At 37.5% G+C, this 21,235-nt stretch overlaps 1 protein-coding gene across 1 annotated transcript in view; it reads left to right on the top strand.

Annotated features, from left to right (window-relative positions):
* LRP1B (LDL receptor related protein 1B) overlaps positions 1–21,235 on the top strand; it is a 1,839,752-nt gene that overhangs the window by 1,109,130 nt on the left and 709,387 nt on the right. The window contains exons 14-15 of the mRNA XM_045868938.3: positions 1,559–1,748; positions 19,635–19,757. Of these exons, the coding sequence (XP_045724894.2) occupies positions 1,559–1,748; positions 19,635–19,757 (313 nt within the window). The remainder of the gene's footprint in view (positions 1–1,558; positions 1,749–19,634; positions 19,758–21,235) is intronic.

Raw genomic sequence — 21,235 nt, 5'->3', positions numbered from 1 at the left:
TTGTTAACAAAACATCACCTCTACATTTTATGTTATAATAACCTGAGTGCATATAACTTTATGAACTGACTTCAACTGTTTAGTTAAGTAATAGAAAATGGAATGTTAGAAATTATCAAAATGCTTCCATTGATACTATACTCCTTCTTTTTGGAAAGAAAGACTGCACAGTTGGCCAAGCTTACTCATTATGAATTCTGTTTGAGAAATAAACAGTACAGTAGGAAGTTAAGATTACTTCAATCATTGGTTGACTCTAACCGTGCTTTTAATATCTTTCCCCCAATAGTAAAATTGATTGGCATTTAACCTAATGTCACATATTTAACAGGTGCCAAATAAATGTGTATGATTCCTTTAAGGCTTTTGATATGGGGCACCTGGGTGGCTCAGATGGTTAAGCGGCTGCCTTCAGCTCAGGTCGTGATCCCAGGGTCCTGGGATCGAGCCCCACATCGGGCTCCCTGCTGAGCAGGAAGCCTGCTTCTCCCTCTCCCTCTGCCTCTGCCTGCCATTCCCTGTGATTGTACTCTCTCTCTGTCAAATAAAAAAATAAATAAATAAAATAAAGATATTGATATGTACACCACATAGATAACATTGTAATGGCTAGTATATTTTAGCCTTCATGTAGGTGAGAAAATAAAGGTAAAAAACTATCTTAATTATTCAATATATGAATATGTGACATGAAGAATTCAGATAAAAGGAGCAAAATTTGAATTTCTAAGTCCACGTTATTTAGATAACTTCTTCAATTCTTTGATATTAAATAGAGTGAATACAAAATACTTTTTCATATTGTACACAATATCATTTTATAAATGGTGAACCGTGAAAAGGTATTATTATTGGAGGTGTGATTCCTGATTCCTCTTCTACCACCCTCCATGTGAAACAGCACTTACCACACGTTTGTTCCAGTTAAACAAAAACAAAATACAACTAGAATGTAAAGAATATACTAAGAAAACCAGAACTGAAATTAGCCAGTGAGTCTTGTTTATCTACTTAGTACTAATAAATGTTTCTATGTTCAAAATTAAAAACTTGACCTCCCTCCCTGTCATTTCCTAGATTTCTTCAATTTGCATTGGCCCAATTAAGTAGGAGAATCCTTTACACTCCCAAAGTTGTAAGACCATGTTTTATTCCTTGGCTGTTGGATAAGCAATATCACAATACACATAATGACACTAATTGCTCAGATCAATTTCTATTCCAGGTTATGATACTGGAATATCATAAAGAAAAGAGCAGGAAAGAGTGTCAGGCAAAGTCATTTTAATGTTTGTATTTCTTGACCATATGATTAATGTCATATAGGAGAGGATTTAAATGGATGAAATACAAATATCTCCTTCAAATAACATGTCCTAAAAGCAGAAAAATATGCTCACATTGTGAAATCCATTTTTCAAATATACTGAAAGAAAATGAGTTAAGATATTAGTTACATCATTATCTGTTATACTTACTTGAATATCATTTTCTCTAAATATTTAGTTATGTTTTAAAGGTCAGTTCTGATTTTTTACAATGTGTTTATATTTTACAGATTGTTTACAGTGGGAAAGAGTTGAACCATCCTTTTGGACTGTCGCATCATGGGAATTATGTGTTCTGGACTGATTATATGAATGGTTCCATTTTTCAACTAGATTTGATAACAAACGAGGTGACATTACTGAGGCGTGAAAGACCACCCCTGTTTGGGCTTCAGATTTATGATCCACGAAAGCAACAAGGTATTAAAAACCATATAAAATTTCTTCTGAGTTTTACCTACACTAATACTTCACAGTATTTACAAAAGTTTTTATTTTGACAGTGTCGCTTAAGTTTTATGATAAAAGGTGTCTAGTCACTCCAAAGTCAATCAAATCTTAGATTTTGTTACAATAAACATTTATTATGTATTATTGAAAATAGCCTAAGCAAGTAACTGGGCATTCTGTTTGAGTGAAGTTCAAGGATTTCTCCAAATGCTTCCTTTTTCATGTTATCTTCATGTTATTTAAAGAAGACTGAAGAAGACAGTTATTTAAAGTAAAAAAGAAAAAGATCCACTTTATGTTTTAAAGATTAAGTATTGTGAGCAGTGAGAAAAACTTTTCATGGGAAAGAAGTATTATGTGAAAATATTTTAAAATAAGTCGTACTATGAAAAGAGTATTGTAAAAAATGTATTAGTATATTTATCTGATTAGTGTCATGTCCATTTAAGGAACGTTTAATTATTTTAGATGTTATGAGAGGGAAATAATCTACCATGATATTCACGTCTTATTAAAATCAGGTAATGTTATTGTATATTTTATCTACATGAGTTATTAATATTTATTAGGCCATCTACAAATTGCATGACTCAGAATTTAGGTATTAAACAAAGAAAACAGCTTAGTAAATTATGTGGTCGACTTTTGTTATGAATCTAAATAGTCACTGTTCCTTTTATTTATGGAGATATTCTTGTGAAAGTTTAATGAGCATACATTTCAATAAATTTAGGATGAAAAAATAATATCCTGAGTTTTTCAATGCATATTTTGTCAATAGAAAGTTATCTAGTAGTAAGAGATTTTTTTAAAAGATATTTCAGCTAAATCAGAGATCTTAAAAGCAAACTATCTCATTGAAGTGCTTGTTTTTTTTTCCTACTGTATTAAAATTGCCTCATTGGGATACAAATGCAATTTTATAAAATAATGGAAGTATATAGAATGAGAAATTTCAATAGATAATGAAAGATAAAATCTTTAGAAAGAATAAAAGTGAAATTATTTGAAGTGGTATAAGCTGTATTTTTGGACAAGTGATGAAGAATAGTGACAACTGTCTAGATAGATAAAATGCTAATATTTTCTATTACATTCATGTCCATCCTGCTCCTTACCCCCTCCCTTCCCCAACCATTATGGAGAGTCTACCCCGAACTGGGGGCAAGACCCTGAAAAAGAACAACTCTTCTCATTTCCTGTAGGATTTTCCTTTCCTGATTGTTGTACCCTCTAATTTCATAATCATTGGTTTACTGGATTTTATTACAGTAATCAGTATACAATCCCTTTTCCTATTTCCATTCTCTTTAGAAATTGTTAATCTTGAATATCATTGCTGAACTCCTTCTAGCCAAATTCCATGATGTTTTCAGAATCTTCATTTTCTTCAAACTTCTAGTGGTTTTAGAAAGTTGATGAATTAAATGCAGCATGTGAGATAAGAAATACCTGACTTACTGTAAAATGGTCTTGGGCTCAAATCCAGGTTCCAACACTTTTTCTTCTGAAACTTTAGACATATTATAAAAGATTTAATAAAGATAAGAAATGGCCCTTGAACTGCACACTGCCAGTGCCAATGATGCTATCTGGGTGCGTCCTTCAGTCTGAGAAACAGCTCTGAGTGATGAACATTTCTGTCCAATTTCTTGTGGGTGACATACAACGTGGACTGAATATAGCTAATTTTGAAAGGAGAGGATTACACAAGAATGTGTTTCCTTGGGAAGGGGGGAAAGATGGCGGAGGAGCAGGGAACCCTATTACAGCTGGTCCCCGGAATTGAGCTGGATATCTACCAGACCACTCTGAGCACCCACGAAACCAGCCTGAGATGTAAGAAGATCTGGATCTCTACAAACAATATCACAGGCGGTTGGTTTTGAGGTACGAAGCGGAGAGCCGTGATTCTGCGGGCAGATATCGGAGGATAAACGGCAGCGGGAGGGTGCCTGGCCGTGGGGATCCTACACCACCAGTGAGTGACAGCCTCCCGCGCTGCAGACAGGGCACAGACTCGCAGACCGGTAGCATCAGGGAAAGGACTTTAGGGCAGCCCCCGGGGTGGAAACCTAGAGTGGCAGGGTCGCACCCACGCGAACTGCAGCCGCTCGGACCGAAACCTGGTGCGCTGGAGTCGCGCGCAAGTGAACTGCAGCCTCCGAGACCGAAACCCGGAGCAGAGGAGTCACGTGTGCGTGAACTGGGAGCAGCTGGTGGTTTTAGAAGCACAAAGGGCAGAGACGTGCCCGACCTGGAGGCAGGTCTGGGGGTGCTGCGGAGGGGCGCACAACCCAGGACGCTGCAGTTTATAGCAGCACGGACAGAAACGGAGACGGTGTGGCCTGGAGAGCTCACTGCAGAACAGACTGCGGTCTCTCTGCTCTGAGGCAGAGGGTTGGAAACGGTCTCTTCTGCTCTGACTGGCGGAAGAGACGCGGAAAGCCGCCAGGGAAAGGCGCCAGAGAACAAAAGCCCCAAAGACTGATTCCCACTGAGCCCATCCCCCGCCACAGGGGCGCAGGGCAACTCCGCCCAAACAGGGTTGCCTGAGTAACAGTGTGGCAGGCCCCTCCCGCAGAAGACAGGCTGGGAAAACAAGAGGCCAGCAACACTAAGGTCCCAAGAAAACAGGTGCATCTTGCTTGGGTTCTGGTCGATAATTTGGACTCTATACATTCCCTCAAACACCCATCAACAGAATGACTAGGAGGAGGAGCCCCCAAAATAGAAAAGACTCAGAGATCATGACTTATGCTGTGTATTTACAAATGGATGCAGATATAACCAAGATGTCGGAGATGGAATTCAGGCTAGCAATTGTGAAGACAATGGCTAGAATGGAGAAATCAATTAATGGCAACATAGAGTCTCTAAGGGCAGAAATAAAAGGGGAATTGGCAGAATTTAAAAATGCTATCAATGAGATCCAATCCAATCTAGATAATCTAACAGCTAGGGTAACTGAGACAGAAGAGAGAATAAGCGATCTGGAAGACAGTATAATAGATAAAAAGGGAAAAGAGGAGGCCAGGGAAAAACAACTCAGAACCCATGAAAATAGAATCAGAGAAATAAGTGACATCATGAAGCATTCCAATGTCAGAATCATTGGAATCCCGGAGGGAGTGGAGAGAGAGAGAGGACTAGAAGATGTATTTGAGCAAATTGTAGCTGAGAACTTCCCTAATCTGGGGAATGAAACAAACATTCGAGTCCTAGAGGCAGAAAAGACCCCTCCCAAGATCAAGGAAAACAGGCCAACACCCTGGCATGTAATAGTAAAACTTGCAAATCTTAGAACCAAGGAAACCATCTTAAGGGCAGTTAGGGGGAAGAGATTCCTTACGTACAGAGGGAGGAACATCAGAATAACGTCAGACCTAGCCAAAGAGACCTGGAAAGCCAGAAAGGCCTGGCAAGACATATCCAGGGTACTAAATGAGAAGAACATACAGCCAAGAATACTTTATCTGGCAAGGCTTTCATTTAGAATGGATGGAGAGATGCAGAGCTTCCACGACCAGCAGAAGCTGAAAGAATATGTGACCACTAAGCCGGCCCTGCAAGAAATATTAAGGGGGGTTCTATAAAAGGAGAAAGACCCCAAGAGTGATATACAACAGAAATTTACAGGGACAATCTATAAAAACAATGATTTCACAGGCAACATGATGACAATTTATTCATATCTTTCAATAATCACTCTCAACGTGAATGGCCTAAACGCTCCCATAAAACGGCACAGGGTTGCAGATTGGATAAAAAGAGAGGACCCATCCATATACTGGCTACGAGAGACTCATTTTGAACCTAAAGATACATCCAGACTGAAAGTGAAGGGATGGAGATCCATCTTCCATGCCAGCGGACCTCAAAAGAAAGCTGGGGTAGCAATCCTTATATCAGACAAATTAGATTTTAAACTAAAGTCTGTAATAAGAGACACAGAAGGACACTATATCATTCTTAAAGGGTCTATCCAACAAGAAGATCTAACAATTGTAAATATCTATGCCCCCAACATGGGAGCAGCCATCTAAATAAGCCAACTGTTAACCAAAATAAAGAGTCATATTGATAACAATACGTTAATTGTAGGAGACCTCAATACTCCACTATCAGCAATGGACAGATCATCTAAGCAGAAAATCAACAAGGAAACAAGAGCTTTGAATGATACATTGGACCAGATGGACCTCATAGATATTTACAGAACATTCCACCCTAAAACGACAGAATACTCATTCTTCTCGAGCGCACATGGAACTTTCTCCAGAATAGACCATATACTGGGTCACAAATCAGGTCTCAACTGATACCAAAAGACTGAGATTATTCCCTGCATATTCTCAGACCACAATGCTCTAAAACTGGAACTCAATCACAAGAAAAAATTTGGCAGAAATTCAAACCCTTGGAAGCTAAAGACCACTCTGCTCAAGAATGTTTGGGTCAACCAAGAAATCAAAGAATAACTTAAACAATTCATAGAAATCAATGAGAACAAAAACACATCGGTCCAAAACCTATGGGATACTGCAAAGGCGGTCCTAAGGGGGAAATACATAGGCATCCAAGCCTCACTCAAAAAAATAGAAAAATCCTGAATTCACCAACTAATTCTACACCTTATAGAACTAGAGAAAAAGCAACAAACGATGCCTAAGCCATGCATTAGAAGAGAAATAATTAAAATTAGAGCAGAAATCAATGAATTAGAAACCAGAAGCACAGTAGATCAGATCAGTGAAACTAGAAGTTGGTTCTTTGAAAGAATTAATAAGATTGATAAACCACTGGCCAGACTTATCCAAAAGAAAAGAGAAAGGACCCAGATTAATAAATTTATGAATGGAAGGGGAGAGATCACGACTAACACCAAGGAAATAGAAACAATTATTAGAAATTATTATCAACAACTATATGCCAATAAACTGAGCAATCTGGATGAAATGGAGGCCTTCCTGGAAACCTATAAGCTGCCAAGACTGAAACAGGAAGAAATTGACAACGTGAATAGGCCAATAACCAGCAACGAGATTGAAGCAGTGATCAAAAACCTCCCAAAAAACAAGAGTCCAGGCCTGATGGATTCCCTGGGGAATTCTACCAAGCATTCAAAGAAGAAATAATTCCTATTCTACTGAAGCTGTTGCAAAAAATAGAAACAGAAGGAAAACTTCCAAACTCCTTCTATGAGGCCAGCATTACCTTAATCCCCAAACCAGGCAAAGACCCCATCAAAAAGGAGAATTTCAGACTGATATCCCTGATGAATATGGATTCCAAAATCCTCAACAAAATCCTAGCTAATAGGATCCAACAATACATTAAAAGGATCATCAACCACGACCAAGTGGGATTTATCCCCGGGATGCAAGGGTGGTTCAACATTCGCAAATCAATCAATGTGATAGAACACATTAATAAGAGGAGAGAGGAGAACCATATGGTCCTCTCAACTGATGCAGAAAAAGCATTTGACAAAGTACAACATCCTTTCCTGATTAAAACTCTCCAGAGTATAAGGATAGAGGGAACATTCCTCAAGCTCATAAAATCCATCTATGAAAAACCCACAGCGAAGGGCGCCTGGGTGGCTCAGTTGGTTAAGCGACTGCCTTCGGCTCAGGTCATGATCCTGGAGTCCCAGGATCGAGTCCCACATTGGGCTCCCTGCTCGGCAGGGAGTCTGCTTCTCCCTCTGACCCTCCTCCCTCTCATGCTGTCTCTCATTCTCGCTCTCAAATAAATAAAATCTTTAAAAAAAAAAAAAAAAAACCACAGCGAATATCATCCTCAATGGGGAAAAGCTGAGAGCCTTTCCCTTAAGATCAGGAACACGTCAAGGGTGCCCACTCTCACCACTGTTGTTCAACATAGTACTAGAAGTCCTAGCAACAGCAATCAGGCAACAAAAAGAAATAAAAGGTATTCAAATTGGCAAAGAAGAAGTCAAACTCTCTCTTTTCACAGACGGCATGATACTTTATGTGGAAAACCCAAAAGACTCCACCCCCAAATTACTAGAACTCATGCAGCAATTCAGTAATGTGGCAGGATACAAAATCAATGCACAGAAATCAGTTGCTTTCTTATACACTAACAACGCAACTGTAGAAAGAGAAATTAGAGAAACAATTCCATTTACAATAGCACCAAAAACCATAAGATACCTCGGAATAAACCTAACCAAAGAGGTAAAGTATCTATACTCTAAGAACTACAAAACACTCATGAAAGAAATTGAAGAAGACACAGAAAGATGGAAAAAGATTCCATGCTCATGGATCGGAAGAATAAACATTGTTAAAATGTCTATGCTACCCAGAGCAATCTATACCTTCAATGCCATCCCGATCAAAATTCCAATGACATTTTTCAAAGTGCTGGAACAAACAATCCTAAAATTTTTATGGAATCAGAAAAGACCCTGAATTGCCAAGGAAATGTTGAAAAAGAAAAACAAAGAAAAAAAAGAAAAACATCACATTGCCCGATTTCAAGCTATATTACAAAGCTGTGATCACCAAGACAGCATGGTACTGGCACAAAAACAGACATATAGACCAATGGAACAGAATAGAGAACCCAGATATGGACCCTCAACTCTATGGTCAAATAATCTTTGACAAAGCAGGAAAAAACATGCAATGGAAAAAAGACAGTCTCTTCAATAAATGGTGCTGGGAAAATTGGACAGCCACATGCAGAAGAATGAAACTTGACCATTCTCTAACACCATTCACAAAGATAAACTAAAAGTGGATGAAAGACCTCAATGTGAGACAGGAATCCATTAAAATCCTAGAGGAGAACATAGGCAGTAACCTCTTTGACATCAGCACAGCAACTTCTTTCAGGATACATCTCCAAAAGCTAGTGAAACAAAAGCAAAAATGACCTTTTGGGAGTTCATCAAGATAAAAAGCTTCTGCACAGCAAAGGAAACAGTCAACAAAACAAAGAGGCAACCCACAGAATGGGAGAAGATATTTGCAAATGACACTACAGATAAAGGGCTGGTATCCAAAATCTACAAAGAACTTCTCAAACTCAACACCCAAAAAACAAACAAGTCAAAAGGTGGGCAGAAGAGATGAACAGATACTTCTCTGAAGAAGACATACAAATGGCTAACAGGCACATGAAAAAATGTTCATCATCATTAGCCATCAGGGAAATCCAAATCAAAACCATGCTGAGATACCACCTTACACCAGTTAGAATGGCAAAAACGGACAGGGAAAGAAACAACAAATGTTGGAGAGGTTGTGGAGAAAGGGGAACCCTCTTACACTGTTGTTGGGAAAGCAAGTTGGTACAGCCACTTTGGAAAACAGTGTGGAGGTTCCTCAAAAATTTAAAAATAGAGCTACCCTATGATCCAGCAATTGCACTCCTGGGTATTTACCCCAAAGACACAGATGTAGTGAAAAGAAGGGCCATATGCACCCCAATGTTCATAGCAGCAATGTCCGCAATAGCCGAACTGTGGAAAGAGCTGAGATGCCCTTCAACGGATAAATGGATAAAGAAGATGTGGTCCATATATACAATGGAATATTACTCAGCCATCAGAAAAGATGAATACCCAACTTCTACATCAACATGGATGGGACTGGAAATTATGCTAAGTGAAATAAGTCAAGCAGAGAAAGTCAATTATCATATGGTTTCACTTATTTGTGGAACATAAGGAATAACATGGAGGACATTAGGAGAAGGAAGGGAAAAATAGGTGGGGGGGGGATTGGAGGGAGAGATGAACCATGAGAGACTATGGACCTGAGAAACAATCAGGGTTTTAGAGGGGAGGGGGGCGGGGGGATTGGTTAGCCCAGTGATGGGTATTAAGGAGGGCATGTACTGCATGGAGCACTGGGTGTTATACGAAAACAATGGATCGTGGATCACTACATCAAAAACTAATGATGTATTGTATGGTGACTAACATAACATAATAAAATTAAAAAAAAAGATAAATGCTTTCTTCATAAAATTCCTGTAAGGATTAAATCACTATTTAATTGTGATTACATGTACCTCCCACACATTTTATATTATTTTCCTTTTTCATTTCTCTATAAGGACGCATTTTGTTAGTCTCCTTCCATATAAAAATGTTAAATAAATATTGAAAGGAACAATGTATCACAATCATATACAATTGAGCACATGCCTCTGATAGGACTGTGTGGAACGTACTCCTATATTTCATGAGGAAATATGCCTGGTGTTCTAGACAGTTCCATTGACATATAATTGTTCAATGCTATCTCTTGGATGGACAATGCTTTTTTAAAGTGCTTTTTAAAAATTTTTAATTAAAGTCACATTAAAATGAAAGCTTAGCCCTTATTACTAAACTATACAACCTTTATTATAGAAACCATTATGTTGTCTTACTGAAATAATGTGTTTGGGTAAATTGATTGATTAGTTTTCATAAACTTAGGTGAAATAATCAGTTTGAGTTTTCTACCCAGTCTTCTTGTAGCTAAGGAATGAGTAGTACTTAAGTGGATCTTTTGAATAGGTAATAGAGTATGGAGAGGATGTCTGGCCAAAATATTTTTCATTTAGTCAAAAGACATTGAACTGGATAACCTACTGAAGATTTAAATTTTTCATATTTTTACTAAATTAATCAGAATAGATAGATTATAAAGCAAAATGCACTCGGATGTTGAAATGCAGACATGTTATCTTACCATATTATAATTTTCTCTCATGAGAAAGTGAATATTTCTCTTTGCATCTTGTGAACATCAGATATTAATAAATATTTAGAAATACATAATCAGTGGCACTCAAACTTTGGTTACATACTGTCTTGTTAGACTGTTTTTCTAAGAATAAAATAGTTGCAATTGAATAGAAAACCATCTTCCTACATAGGTACAGAGCACTATTTCTTCATGGAATGGGATAAACTAGTCTTATATAGTCTTGTATTTTCATTCTCGGAGAGACTATGTATATGACTATATACCTTATTTAAACTTATATGTAGTATTTATACATGTATCTGTGAATATATATAGAGAGAGAATATGTGTGTTATATATATATGTGTGTATATATATACACACACACGTATATACATAGATGCTAGATTATATCACACACATACACACATCCACATACACACACACATCCCACCCAATAGGAATACCATGAGAAATATCTAGGAATGCTATTAATATAAAATTTATATTCATATTAATGTAACATCTAAATTCTTTTAGACTTGGTGTCAGAAAATTAGTCAGCTAATTTGACATCTCCAGATCAGAAAAGTCTCTCATCAAATTATTTGTTAATATAGCAGCTAATTTCAGGAAGGTAGATATATAACCATATTAAACAGAAAAGTACCCTTAGGAATGAATTCCTAAGTAATGCCAAAGCATTTTTTTCTCATATGCTATTGTTGTTTCTTCCAATTTAATTGATAAACTCTTTTTTTTCATTTACATTAGACATCTAAAAGAATTGTTAAAATCCTCTCCCGAAATTTCTCAGATAAAGCACAGCAATTGTATAAAACTAACATACTTTTACCTGTTTATTCTCTAGGTTCAAAAGCACACTTCCCCCCCCCCCCCACGTTTTAGAGAATGAGATAATCAAAACTAAGTGCAATATCTAAAAAGGGTTAATGAATAGTTTCCTATATAGAATTAAAAATAATAGATTAGCTTCTATGCCAAATATATGAAATTTATTAACTAATAATTAACTGTGATTCTAACTACCAGGAAATGGGCTAAATATTCTTATTTGAATCTCATAAAAGATATTTAAGGTAGATACTATCAATTTCTGCTATGCATATGAAAAACCCAAAGATCAGGCAAATGTAGCCATTTGACCTCAGGAAACAATGAGCCAGAGATAATCTGGGTTTCAAATTCAGGTTTGTCAGACCTTAAAGTGTTTTTATTTGATGAATTTATGTGGCCAATTTAAAAAATATATATATATAAAACTACTATACTTTTAGATAGAATGAAAAGATATGTCTTTTCTGTAGTCATTGTAGTTTTGTCATTGATAAATTTTTATTCAAAACTTTAAAAAAAAATAAAGTTCTTGACTACCTTATAGAACCCAGGATTAGGAGATCTTATATTACAAAGCATTAGTAAAACAGACACAGTAATTTTTATTTAGTATGTGACTTGTTTATTTTTTTCTTTTTTTTTATTCTTATGTTAATCCCCATACATTACATCATTAGTTCTGGATGAAGTGTTCCATGATTCATTGTTTGTGCATAACACCCAGTGCTCCATGCAGAACATGCCCTCCTCAATACCCACCACCAGGCCAACCCATCCTCCCACCCCCCTCCCCTCTATAACCCTCAGTTTGTTTTTCAGAGTCCATCGTCTCTCATGGTTCGTCCACCCCTCCGATTCCCCCCTTCTTCATTCTTCCCCTCCTGCTACCTTCTTCTTCTTCTTTTTTTTTTCTTAACATATATTGCATTATTTGTTTCAGAGGTACAGATCTGAGATTCAACAGTCTTGCACAATTCACAGCGCTTACCAGAGCACATACCCTCCCCAGTGTCTATCACCCAGTCACCCCATCCCTCCCACCCCAACCCCCACTCCAACAACACTCAGTTTGTTTCCTGCGATTAAGAATTCCTCATATCAGTGAGATCATATGATACATGTCTTTCTCTGTTTGACTTATTTCACTCAACATAATACCCTCCAGTTCCATCCACGTCATTGCAAATGGCAAGATCTCATTCCTTTTGATGGCTGCATAATATTCAATTGTATATATATACCACTTCTTCTTTATCCATTCATCTGCTGATGGACATCTTGGCTCTTTCCACAGTTTGGCCATTGTGGACATTGCTGCTCTAAACATTGGGGTGCACGTACCCCTTCGGATCCCTACTTTTGTATCTTTGGGGTAAATACCCAGTAGTGCAATTGCTGGATCATATGGTAGCTCTATTTTCAACTTTTTGAGGAACCTCCATACAGTTTTCCAGAGTGGCTGCACCAGCTTGCATTCCCACCAACAGTGTAGGAGGGTTCTCCTTTCTCCGCATCCCCGCCAACATCTGTCGTTTCCTGACTTGTTAATTTTAGCCATTCTGACTGGTATGAGGTGCTATCTCATTGAGGTTTTGTATGTGACTTGTTTATTAACCACATTATTGTGTAGTCTACTTTTTAGGATAGGGCCATCTCACAAAATTTGTCTTTCTATCCAAATTTTCCATTTTGGAAATAACCACCATCAAAAAGTAGCCCAAAAGACTAATTAGGCTCCTAATAAAATGTGTGTGTGTGTGTGTTTCTTTTGCTGTGCAAAAGCTTTTTATCTTGATGAAGGCCCAATAGTTCATTTTTGCCCTTGCTTCCCTTGCCTTTGGTGATGTTTGTAGGAAAAGTTGCTGCGGCTGAGGTTGAAGAGGTTGCTGCCTGTGTTCTCCTTTAGGATTTTGATGGACTCCTATCTCGTATTTAGGTCTTTCAACCATTTTGAGTCTATTTTTGTGTATGGTGTAAGGAAATGGTCCAGTTTCATTCTTCTGCATGTGGCTGTCCAATTTTCCCAACACCATTTGTTGAAGAGACTGTGTTTCTTTCCTGCTTTGTTGAAGATGAGTTGACCATAGAGTTGAGGGTCCATTTCTGGGCTCTCTGTTCTGTTCCATTGATCTATGTGTCTGTTTTTGTGCCAGTACCATACTGTCTTGATGATGACAGCTTTGTAATAGAGCTTGAAATCGGGCAACGTGATGCACCCAGCTTTGCTTTTCTTTTTCAACATTCCTCTGGCTATTCAGGGTCTTTTCTGGTTCCATACAAATTTTAGGATTATTTGTTCCATTTCTTTGAAAAAAGTGGATGATATTTTGATAGGGATTGCACTGAATGTGTGGATTGCTCTAGGTAGCTTTGACATCTTCACTATATTTGTTCTTCCAATCCATGAGCATGGAAAGTTTTTCCATTTCTTTGTGTCTTCCTCAATTTCTTTAATGAGTATTCTATAGTTTTCTGAGTACAGATTCTTTGCCTCTTTGCTTAGATTTATCCCTAGGTATCTTATGGTTTTGGGTGCAATTGTAAAAGGGATCAACTTCTTAATTTCTCTTCTGTCTTGTTGTTGTTGTATAGAAATGCCACTGATTTCTGTGCATTGATTTTCTATCCTTCCACTTTACTGAATTCGAGTATGAGTTCTAGCAGTTTTGGGGTGGAGTCTTTTGGGTTTTCCACATAACGTATCATATCATCTCAAAGAGTGAGAGTTTGACTTCTTTGCTGATTCGGATGCCTTTTATTTCTTTTTGTTGTCTGATTGCTGTGGCTAGGACTTCTAATACTATGCTGAATAGCAGTGGTGATAGTGGACATCCCTGCCATGTTCCTGACCTTAGGGGAAAGCTCTCAGTTTTTCCCCATTGAGAATGATATTCGCTGTGGGTTTTTCATAGATAGCTTTTATGATATTGAGGTATGTACCCTCTATCCCTACACTCTGAAGAGTTTTAATCAAGAAACGATGCTGTACTTTGTCAAATGCTTTTTCTGCATCTATTGAGAGGATCATATGATTCTTGCTCTTTCTTTTATTAATGTATTGCATCACGTTGATTGATTTGCAGATGTTGAACCAACCTTGCAGCCCAGGGATAAATCCCACTTGATCATGGTGAATAATCCTTTTAATGTACTATTGGATCCTATTGACTAGTATTTTGGTGAGAATTTTTGTATCCATGTTCATCAGGGATATTTGTCTATAATTCTCTTTTTTGATGGGGTCTTTGTCTGGTTTTGGGATCAAGGTAATGGTGGCCTCATAAAATGAGTTTGGAAGTTTTCCTTCATTTCTATTTTTTGGAACAGTTTCAGAAGAGTAGGTATTAATTCTTCTTTAAATGTTTGGTAGAATTGCCCTGGGAGGCCATCTGGCCCTGGGCTCTTGTTTGTTGGGAGATTTTTGCTTACTCTATCAATTTCCTTAGTGGTTATGGGTCTGTTCAAGAGTTTTATTTCTTCCTGGTTCAGTTTTGGCAGTTGACACATCTCTAGGAATGCATCCATTTCTTCCAGATTATCTAATTTGCTGGCATAGAGTTGCTCATAATATGTTCTTATAATTGTTTGTATTTCTTTGGTGTTGGTTGTGATCTCTCTTTCATTCATGATTTTATTTATTTGGGTCATTTCTCTTTTCTTTTTGATATATTTGGCCAGGGGTTTATCAATCTTATTAATTCTTACAAAGAACCAGCTCCTAGTTTTGTTGATCTGTTCTACTGTTCTTTTGGTTTCTATTTCATTGATTTCTGCTCTGATCTTTATTATTTCTCTTCTGCTGGGTTTAGGCTTTATTTGCTGTTCTTTCTCCAGCTCCTTTAGGTGTAGGGTTAGGTTGTATATTTGAGACCTTTTTTGTTGCTTGAGAAAGGCTTGTATTGCTATATACTTTCCTTTTAGGACTGCTTTTGCTGCATCCCAAAGATTTTGAACAATTGTGTTTTCATTTTCATTTATTTCCATGAATTTTTTAAATTCTTCTTTAATTTCCTGGTTGACCCACTCATTTTTTAGTAGGATGCTCTTTAGCCTCCATTTGAGTTCTTTCTGACTTTCCTCTTGTGATTGAGTTGTAGTTTCAAAGCCCTGTGGTCCAATAATTTGCAGGGAATGATCCCAATCTTTTGTTACTGGTTAAGACCTGATTTGTGACTTAGGATGTGATCTACTGTGGGGAATGTTCCATGGACACTAGAGAAGAATGTGTATATCGTTGCTTTGGGATAGAATATTCTGAATATATCTGTGAAGTCCTTTTGATCCAGTGTGTCATTTAAAGGCTTTATTTCCTTGTTGATCTTTTGCTTAGATGATCTGTCCATTTCAGTGAGGGGGGTGTTAAAGCCCCCCACTATTATTGCATTGTTGTCGATGTGTTTCTTTGCTTTTGTTATTAATTGGCTTATGTAATTGGCTGCTCCCATGTTAGGGGCATAGATATTTACAATTGTTATATCTTCCTATTGACTAGACCTTTTAAGTATGATATAGTGTCCTTCCTCATCTCTTATTATAGTCTTTGGTTTAAAATCTAATTTGTCTGATCTAAGGATTGCCACCCCAGCTTTCTTTTGACATCCATTAGCATGGTAAATGGCTTTCCACCCCCTCACTTTCAATCTGGAGGCATCTTTGGGTCTAGAATGAGTCTCTGGCAGACAGCATATCGATGGGTCTTGTATTTTTTTTAATCCAATCTGATAGCCTGTTTCTTTAATCCAATCTGATAGCCTGTGGTGCATTTAGCCCATTCACATTCAGGGTAACTATTGAAAGATGAATTTAGTGCCATTGTATTGCCTGTAAGGTGACTGTTACTGTATATTGTCTGTGTTCCTTTCTGGTCTATGTTGCTTTTAGGCTCTCTCTTTGCTTAGAGGACCCCTTTCAAGATTTCCTGTAGGGCTGGTTTGGTGTTTTCAAATTCTTTTAGTTTTTGTTTGTGATGGAAGCTTTTTATCTCTCCTTCTATTTTCAATGACAGCCTAGCTGGATATAGTATTCTTGGCTGCATATTTTTCTGGTTCAGTGCTCTGAATATATCCTGCCAGTCCTTCCTGTCCTGCCAGGTCTCTGTTGATAGGTTTGCTGCCAATCTAATGTTTCTACCATTGTAGGTTACTGACCTCTTGTCCTGAGCTGCTTTCAGGATTTTCTCTTTATCTCTGAAACTTGTAAGTTTTACTATTAGATGTCAGGGTGTTGACCCATTTTTATTGATTTTGGGGGTATCTCTGTGCCTCCTGGATTTTGATGCCTGTTTCCTTCCCCAAATTAGGAAAGTTCTCTGCTATAATTTGCTCCAATATACCTTCTGCTCCTCTCCGTCTTTCTTCTTTTTCTGGGATCTCAATTATTCTAATATTGTTTCATCTTATGGTATCACTTACTTCTCAAATTCTGCCCTCATGATCCAGTAGTTGTTTATCTCATTTTTCCCAGCTTCTTTATTCTCCATCATCTGGTCTTCTATATCACTAATTCTCTCTTTTGTCTCATTTATCCTAGCAGTTAGAGCCTCCATTTTTGATTGTACCTCATTAATAGCCTTTTTTATTTCGACTTGGTTAGATTTTAGTTCTTTTATTTCTCCAGAAAAGGATTCTCTAGTATCTTCCATGCTTTTTTCAAGCCCAGCTAGTATCTTTATAATCAGCATTCTGAACTCTAGTTCTGACATCTTACTAATGTCCTTCTTGATTAGGTCCCTGGCAGTTGGTACTGCCTCTTGTTCTTTTTTTTTTTTTTTTTGAGGTGAATTTTCCCATCTTGTCATTTTGTCCAGAGGAGAATAGATGAATGAGAGAACAAAATGTTATCCAGGTAACAATGACCCCAGAAAAATATACACTAAACAAATCAGAGGAGACCCAAAACCAGGGGGAAAAGAAAGGGAAAGAAAGAAAAAAGAAAAAAAAAAGAATATGATCAAATATGATCAGGCTGGTGAATAGATCAGTGCCACACACTAGATTTTGGGCGTATTTTGGTCTGTTAGAAGAAACTGCCACTCAAAATTTTAAAGAAAGAAAAACTTACATATGTACAAAAATAAGGGTAAATACGATGAAGGGATGGAATATGACTGTAAAGATGAAAATTTTAAAAGATTTCATGAAAGAAATTGAGAAGTTGGTTGAAAAAAGAAAGAAGAGAATTTAAAAATAAACCAAAAAAAAAAAAAAAAAGGAGAGAATGTGATCAGGCAGGAGACTAGAACAAAGCCATACACTAGAGATTTAGGGTATATTTTGGTCTGTTAGAAGAAACTGTATCCCAAAATTTTAAAGAGAGAACAACTTATATAGATACCAAAAATAAGGTTAACTACTATGAAGGGATAGAATATGACTCTAAAAGTGAAAAATAAGAGAGGTTTTTAAACAAGGGATTGATAAGATGTTGGTTGTAAAAGGGATAAAGAAAAATTCAAAAAAAAAAGAAAAAGAAAAAAATAAAAAAAATTAACTTTGAAAAACTAAAGAATCAGGGGGGAAAAAGCCGTGAATTCTATGTGCTGTATTCCCCTAGCGCTGGAGTTTTGCCGTTCTCATTGATCAGTAGACTTGGTCTTGGCTGGCTGTTCTTGCTGATCTTCTGGGGGAGGGGCTTGTTGCCTTGGTTCCCAAATGTCTTTGCCGGAGGCGGAATTGCCCCACCCTTGTGGGGTCCGGGCTAAGTAATCTGTTCGGGTTTGTTCTCGGGACCTTTTGTTCCCTGCAAGCTTTCCGTAGGGCTTTGGAGGCCGAGAGTGAAAATGGCGGCCTCCCAATCTCCGCCCCGGAGAAGCCGAGAACTCGGGGTCTCGCTTCTCAGTGCGCCCCCAGAGAAAAGCAGTCAATCTCTCCCATCTCCTGGTCTCCACCCACACTCCGTGCTCACCCAGCCTGTGACCGAGCATTTCTATCTCTGGCACATGATCCCGTGTGAAGTCTCCAAACCCAGCAGATCCCTGCGGTGCGCTCCCACGCGCTCCTCCCGGGGGAGGGAGGGGAGTCTCCCTGGATCTGCCGCTTGTTGGGTCCCTGCTGGAAGAGCAGTGGCCCGACTGTGCCACGGATCACAGTTTATGGCTGCCCTGAGCTGAGAGCCCGCGCCTCGGCTCCATCTCTGCAGCTGGCTTCCCCGCTCCAATACCTGGGAGCTCTGCCACACTTAGGCACCCCGGTCTTTCAGTGACCCCGAGGATCCTGAGACCACACTGTCCCAGCGAGGGTTCTACCCCCCGCTTAGCCACTGGAGTGACGTCCCTCAGCAGAGCAGACTTCTAAAAGTTCTGATTTTGCACTCTATTGCTCTGTTACTTGCCAGTAGCGGCTGAGAGAGCCCCCTCCCCCCGCCATCTATCTTCCTGAATATCACTTCGGATTCACTTCTCCGCACGTCCTACCTTCCAGAAAGTGGTTGCTTTTCTGTTCAGAGAGTTGTTCCTATTCTTTTCTTTGATCTCCTGTTGAGTTTGTAGGTGTTCAGAATGGTTTGATCCCTATCCAGCTGAATTCCTGAAACCAGACAAAATTTAGGTCTCCACTCCTCTGCCATCTTGCCCCTCCCCCCAAAATATTTTGATTAAATCAATATTCAAGAACCTGAATGTTACTAAAATAATGATATACAATTTAATCCTGTACATAATATGCATAGCATATTCAGAACACCTAGTATCCTATGAAGTATTACATTTTTATTGTATAATTATGGAATAAACATGGTTATATCTGGAAACTACTTAAAAAGTCTCTACAGTCCTTATTGGGAAAAACTTGAACTAAGCTTCATTATCCTCTGACTTTGGAAATTGATACTAAAACTTGAATTATTAGCTTCCTTAGCTTTCAAGTGTATTTTTATTTTTCATATACATAGCAAATTTAGTTTACTTCTCAGAATAATGGAAGGAAATGATTATATACTTCACGTTGTTTCTTCTGATCTGATTCTGCTATCCTAGACAGACATCATCATGTCCTGTAACCTTCCTCTCTTCTGGTGCTTATTTGCCCACATACCTCTATTTCTTCTGACTAACGTGCAAATTCCTTCTATTTCCCAGCGCATCGTATATTTTTAAATGTTTCCGAATTTTATTTAGGGTTCAGTAGGTATCCTGACTACATTAATGAATATGTAATATACATATGCATATATATGCATACATTTTTATGCCTACCTATGTCTCCTAGAAAGAATATGAACCTGAACTTGCTAACTTTGGATAGAATCAGAGTTCTCTGACATATTCGCTTTCCTACTCTTGCAGGTGACAATATGTGCCGAGTAAATAACGGGGGCTGTAGTACCCTGTGCTTGGCCATTCCAGGAGGCCGAGTATGTGCTTGTGCTGATAATCAACTTTTAGATGAAAACGGGACAACTTGCACATGTAAGTTTTGTTTGTTTGTTACATTCATTGATTATACATGTCTTTTTGAAGAAGAAAAGCAGATGAAACCAAAGGAATTAAAATCAAACTTGGAAAGAGAAATTCAGATAATCACTTAGGTATAATCCTCTTTAGGTTACAAATAATTAACTGAATTAACCTATATAAAAAACATTGCATAATGATGAAGTTTTCCAGAGCATTTGTGACTGTTGCGTAATAGTTCACTAATAAAAAAAATATATATATGTATAAAGTAGTTTATATATATTTATATATATTATATATAAGCTTATATATATAGTTTATATTTATATATCTTATTTATATATCTTATTTTTATATATTATATATATATATATAAATAGTTTAGTAATAAAAATGTATATATATGCCACAGAAGAAAATATTTCATAAAATTGTTAAAGACCTTCACCATTAGGACAAGCTCAGTTATCTATCTTTGTTGGTGAAGAGAAAAGAGAGGCAATAAAGAGATTTAGGGAAATTCTAGACTTTATCAAAATACTGAATTAATTGGATTGATTGACCTGGATTAAAGGCACTTTATTAACTTTTACTGACCTTCCTCAATTTACTGCATCTTGTTATTCCAATGTGACCCTTTTGAAGTTTATTCTCTTTATATACATCAAGTCCCTTATCCATAGCAATAGGACCCATGCTATGTATGTATTGAGTACTATAGAAATGTTTCTGGGATGCTTTGATCTTGAATTGCATGTTATTCATGATTCTTCAGAGAAACAGAACTAATGTAAATATATAGAAAGAGATTTGTTATGAGGACTTGGCTTATGCAGTTATGGAAGCTGACAATTACCAATATCTGTAGTCAGCAAGTTGGAAACTGGGGAGTACCATTGGTGTAGTTCCAGTCTGAATACTGGTAGGCTGAAGACCCAAGAAGAGCCAGTGTTTCAGTGGGAGTCTGAAGGCAGGAAAAAAAACAATGCCTCAGTTCGAGGCAGTCAGGCAGGGAGAATTCTCTTATGTACAGGAAGGTAGGCTTTTTTGTTCAATTCAGGCCTTCAATTGATTGGATGAGGGCCACTCACCTGCTTAATTTAGTCTACAGATCCCAATGTTAATCTCATCTAAAACACTCTCACAGACACACCCTGAATGATATTTGACCAAACATCTGGGCACTCTGAGGCCTACTCAAGTTGACACATAATATTAACCATCACAAATTATTAAATAATACATAAATAAATGCATTTTTCATCAATTATAATGATTGTTTCAGGGAAGGCAGAAGGAGAAATAAGTATAATAAGATTTCAACTTATCTGAAATGTTTTATTTCTTCTGAAGAAGAAACAATGTGAATAAGGGATTTTTACTAATGATTTAATACAAAGTAACATTTGAGAAATATAAAGAAAAATTTAAGTGAAAAATCCACCCTTTATGCCACTATTCAGCAATAAACAACTAAGACATTTTCATGT

The sequence above is a fragment of the Mirounga angustirostris genome, unplaced genomic scaffold, assembly GCF_029215605.1.
Source record: "Mirounga angustirostris isolate CCGP_5_RB_7025 unplaced genomic scaffold, mMirAng1.0.hap1 SCAF_3, whole genome shotgun sequence".
Classification (NCBI taxonomy): domain Eukaryota; kingdom Metazoa; phylum Chordata; class Mammalia; order Carnivora; family Phocidae; genus Mirounga; species Mirounga angustirostris.
The sequence above is the reverse complement of the archived record's forward strand: the minus strand, read 5'-3'. Positions and strand labels throughout refer to the sequence as shown.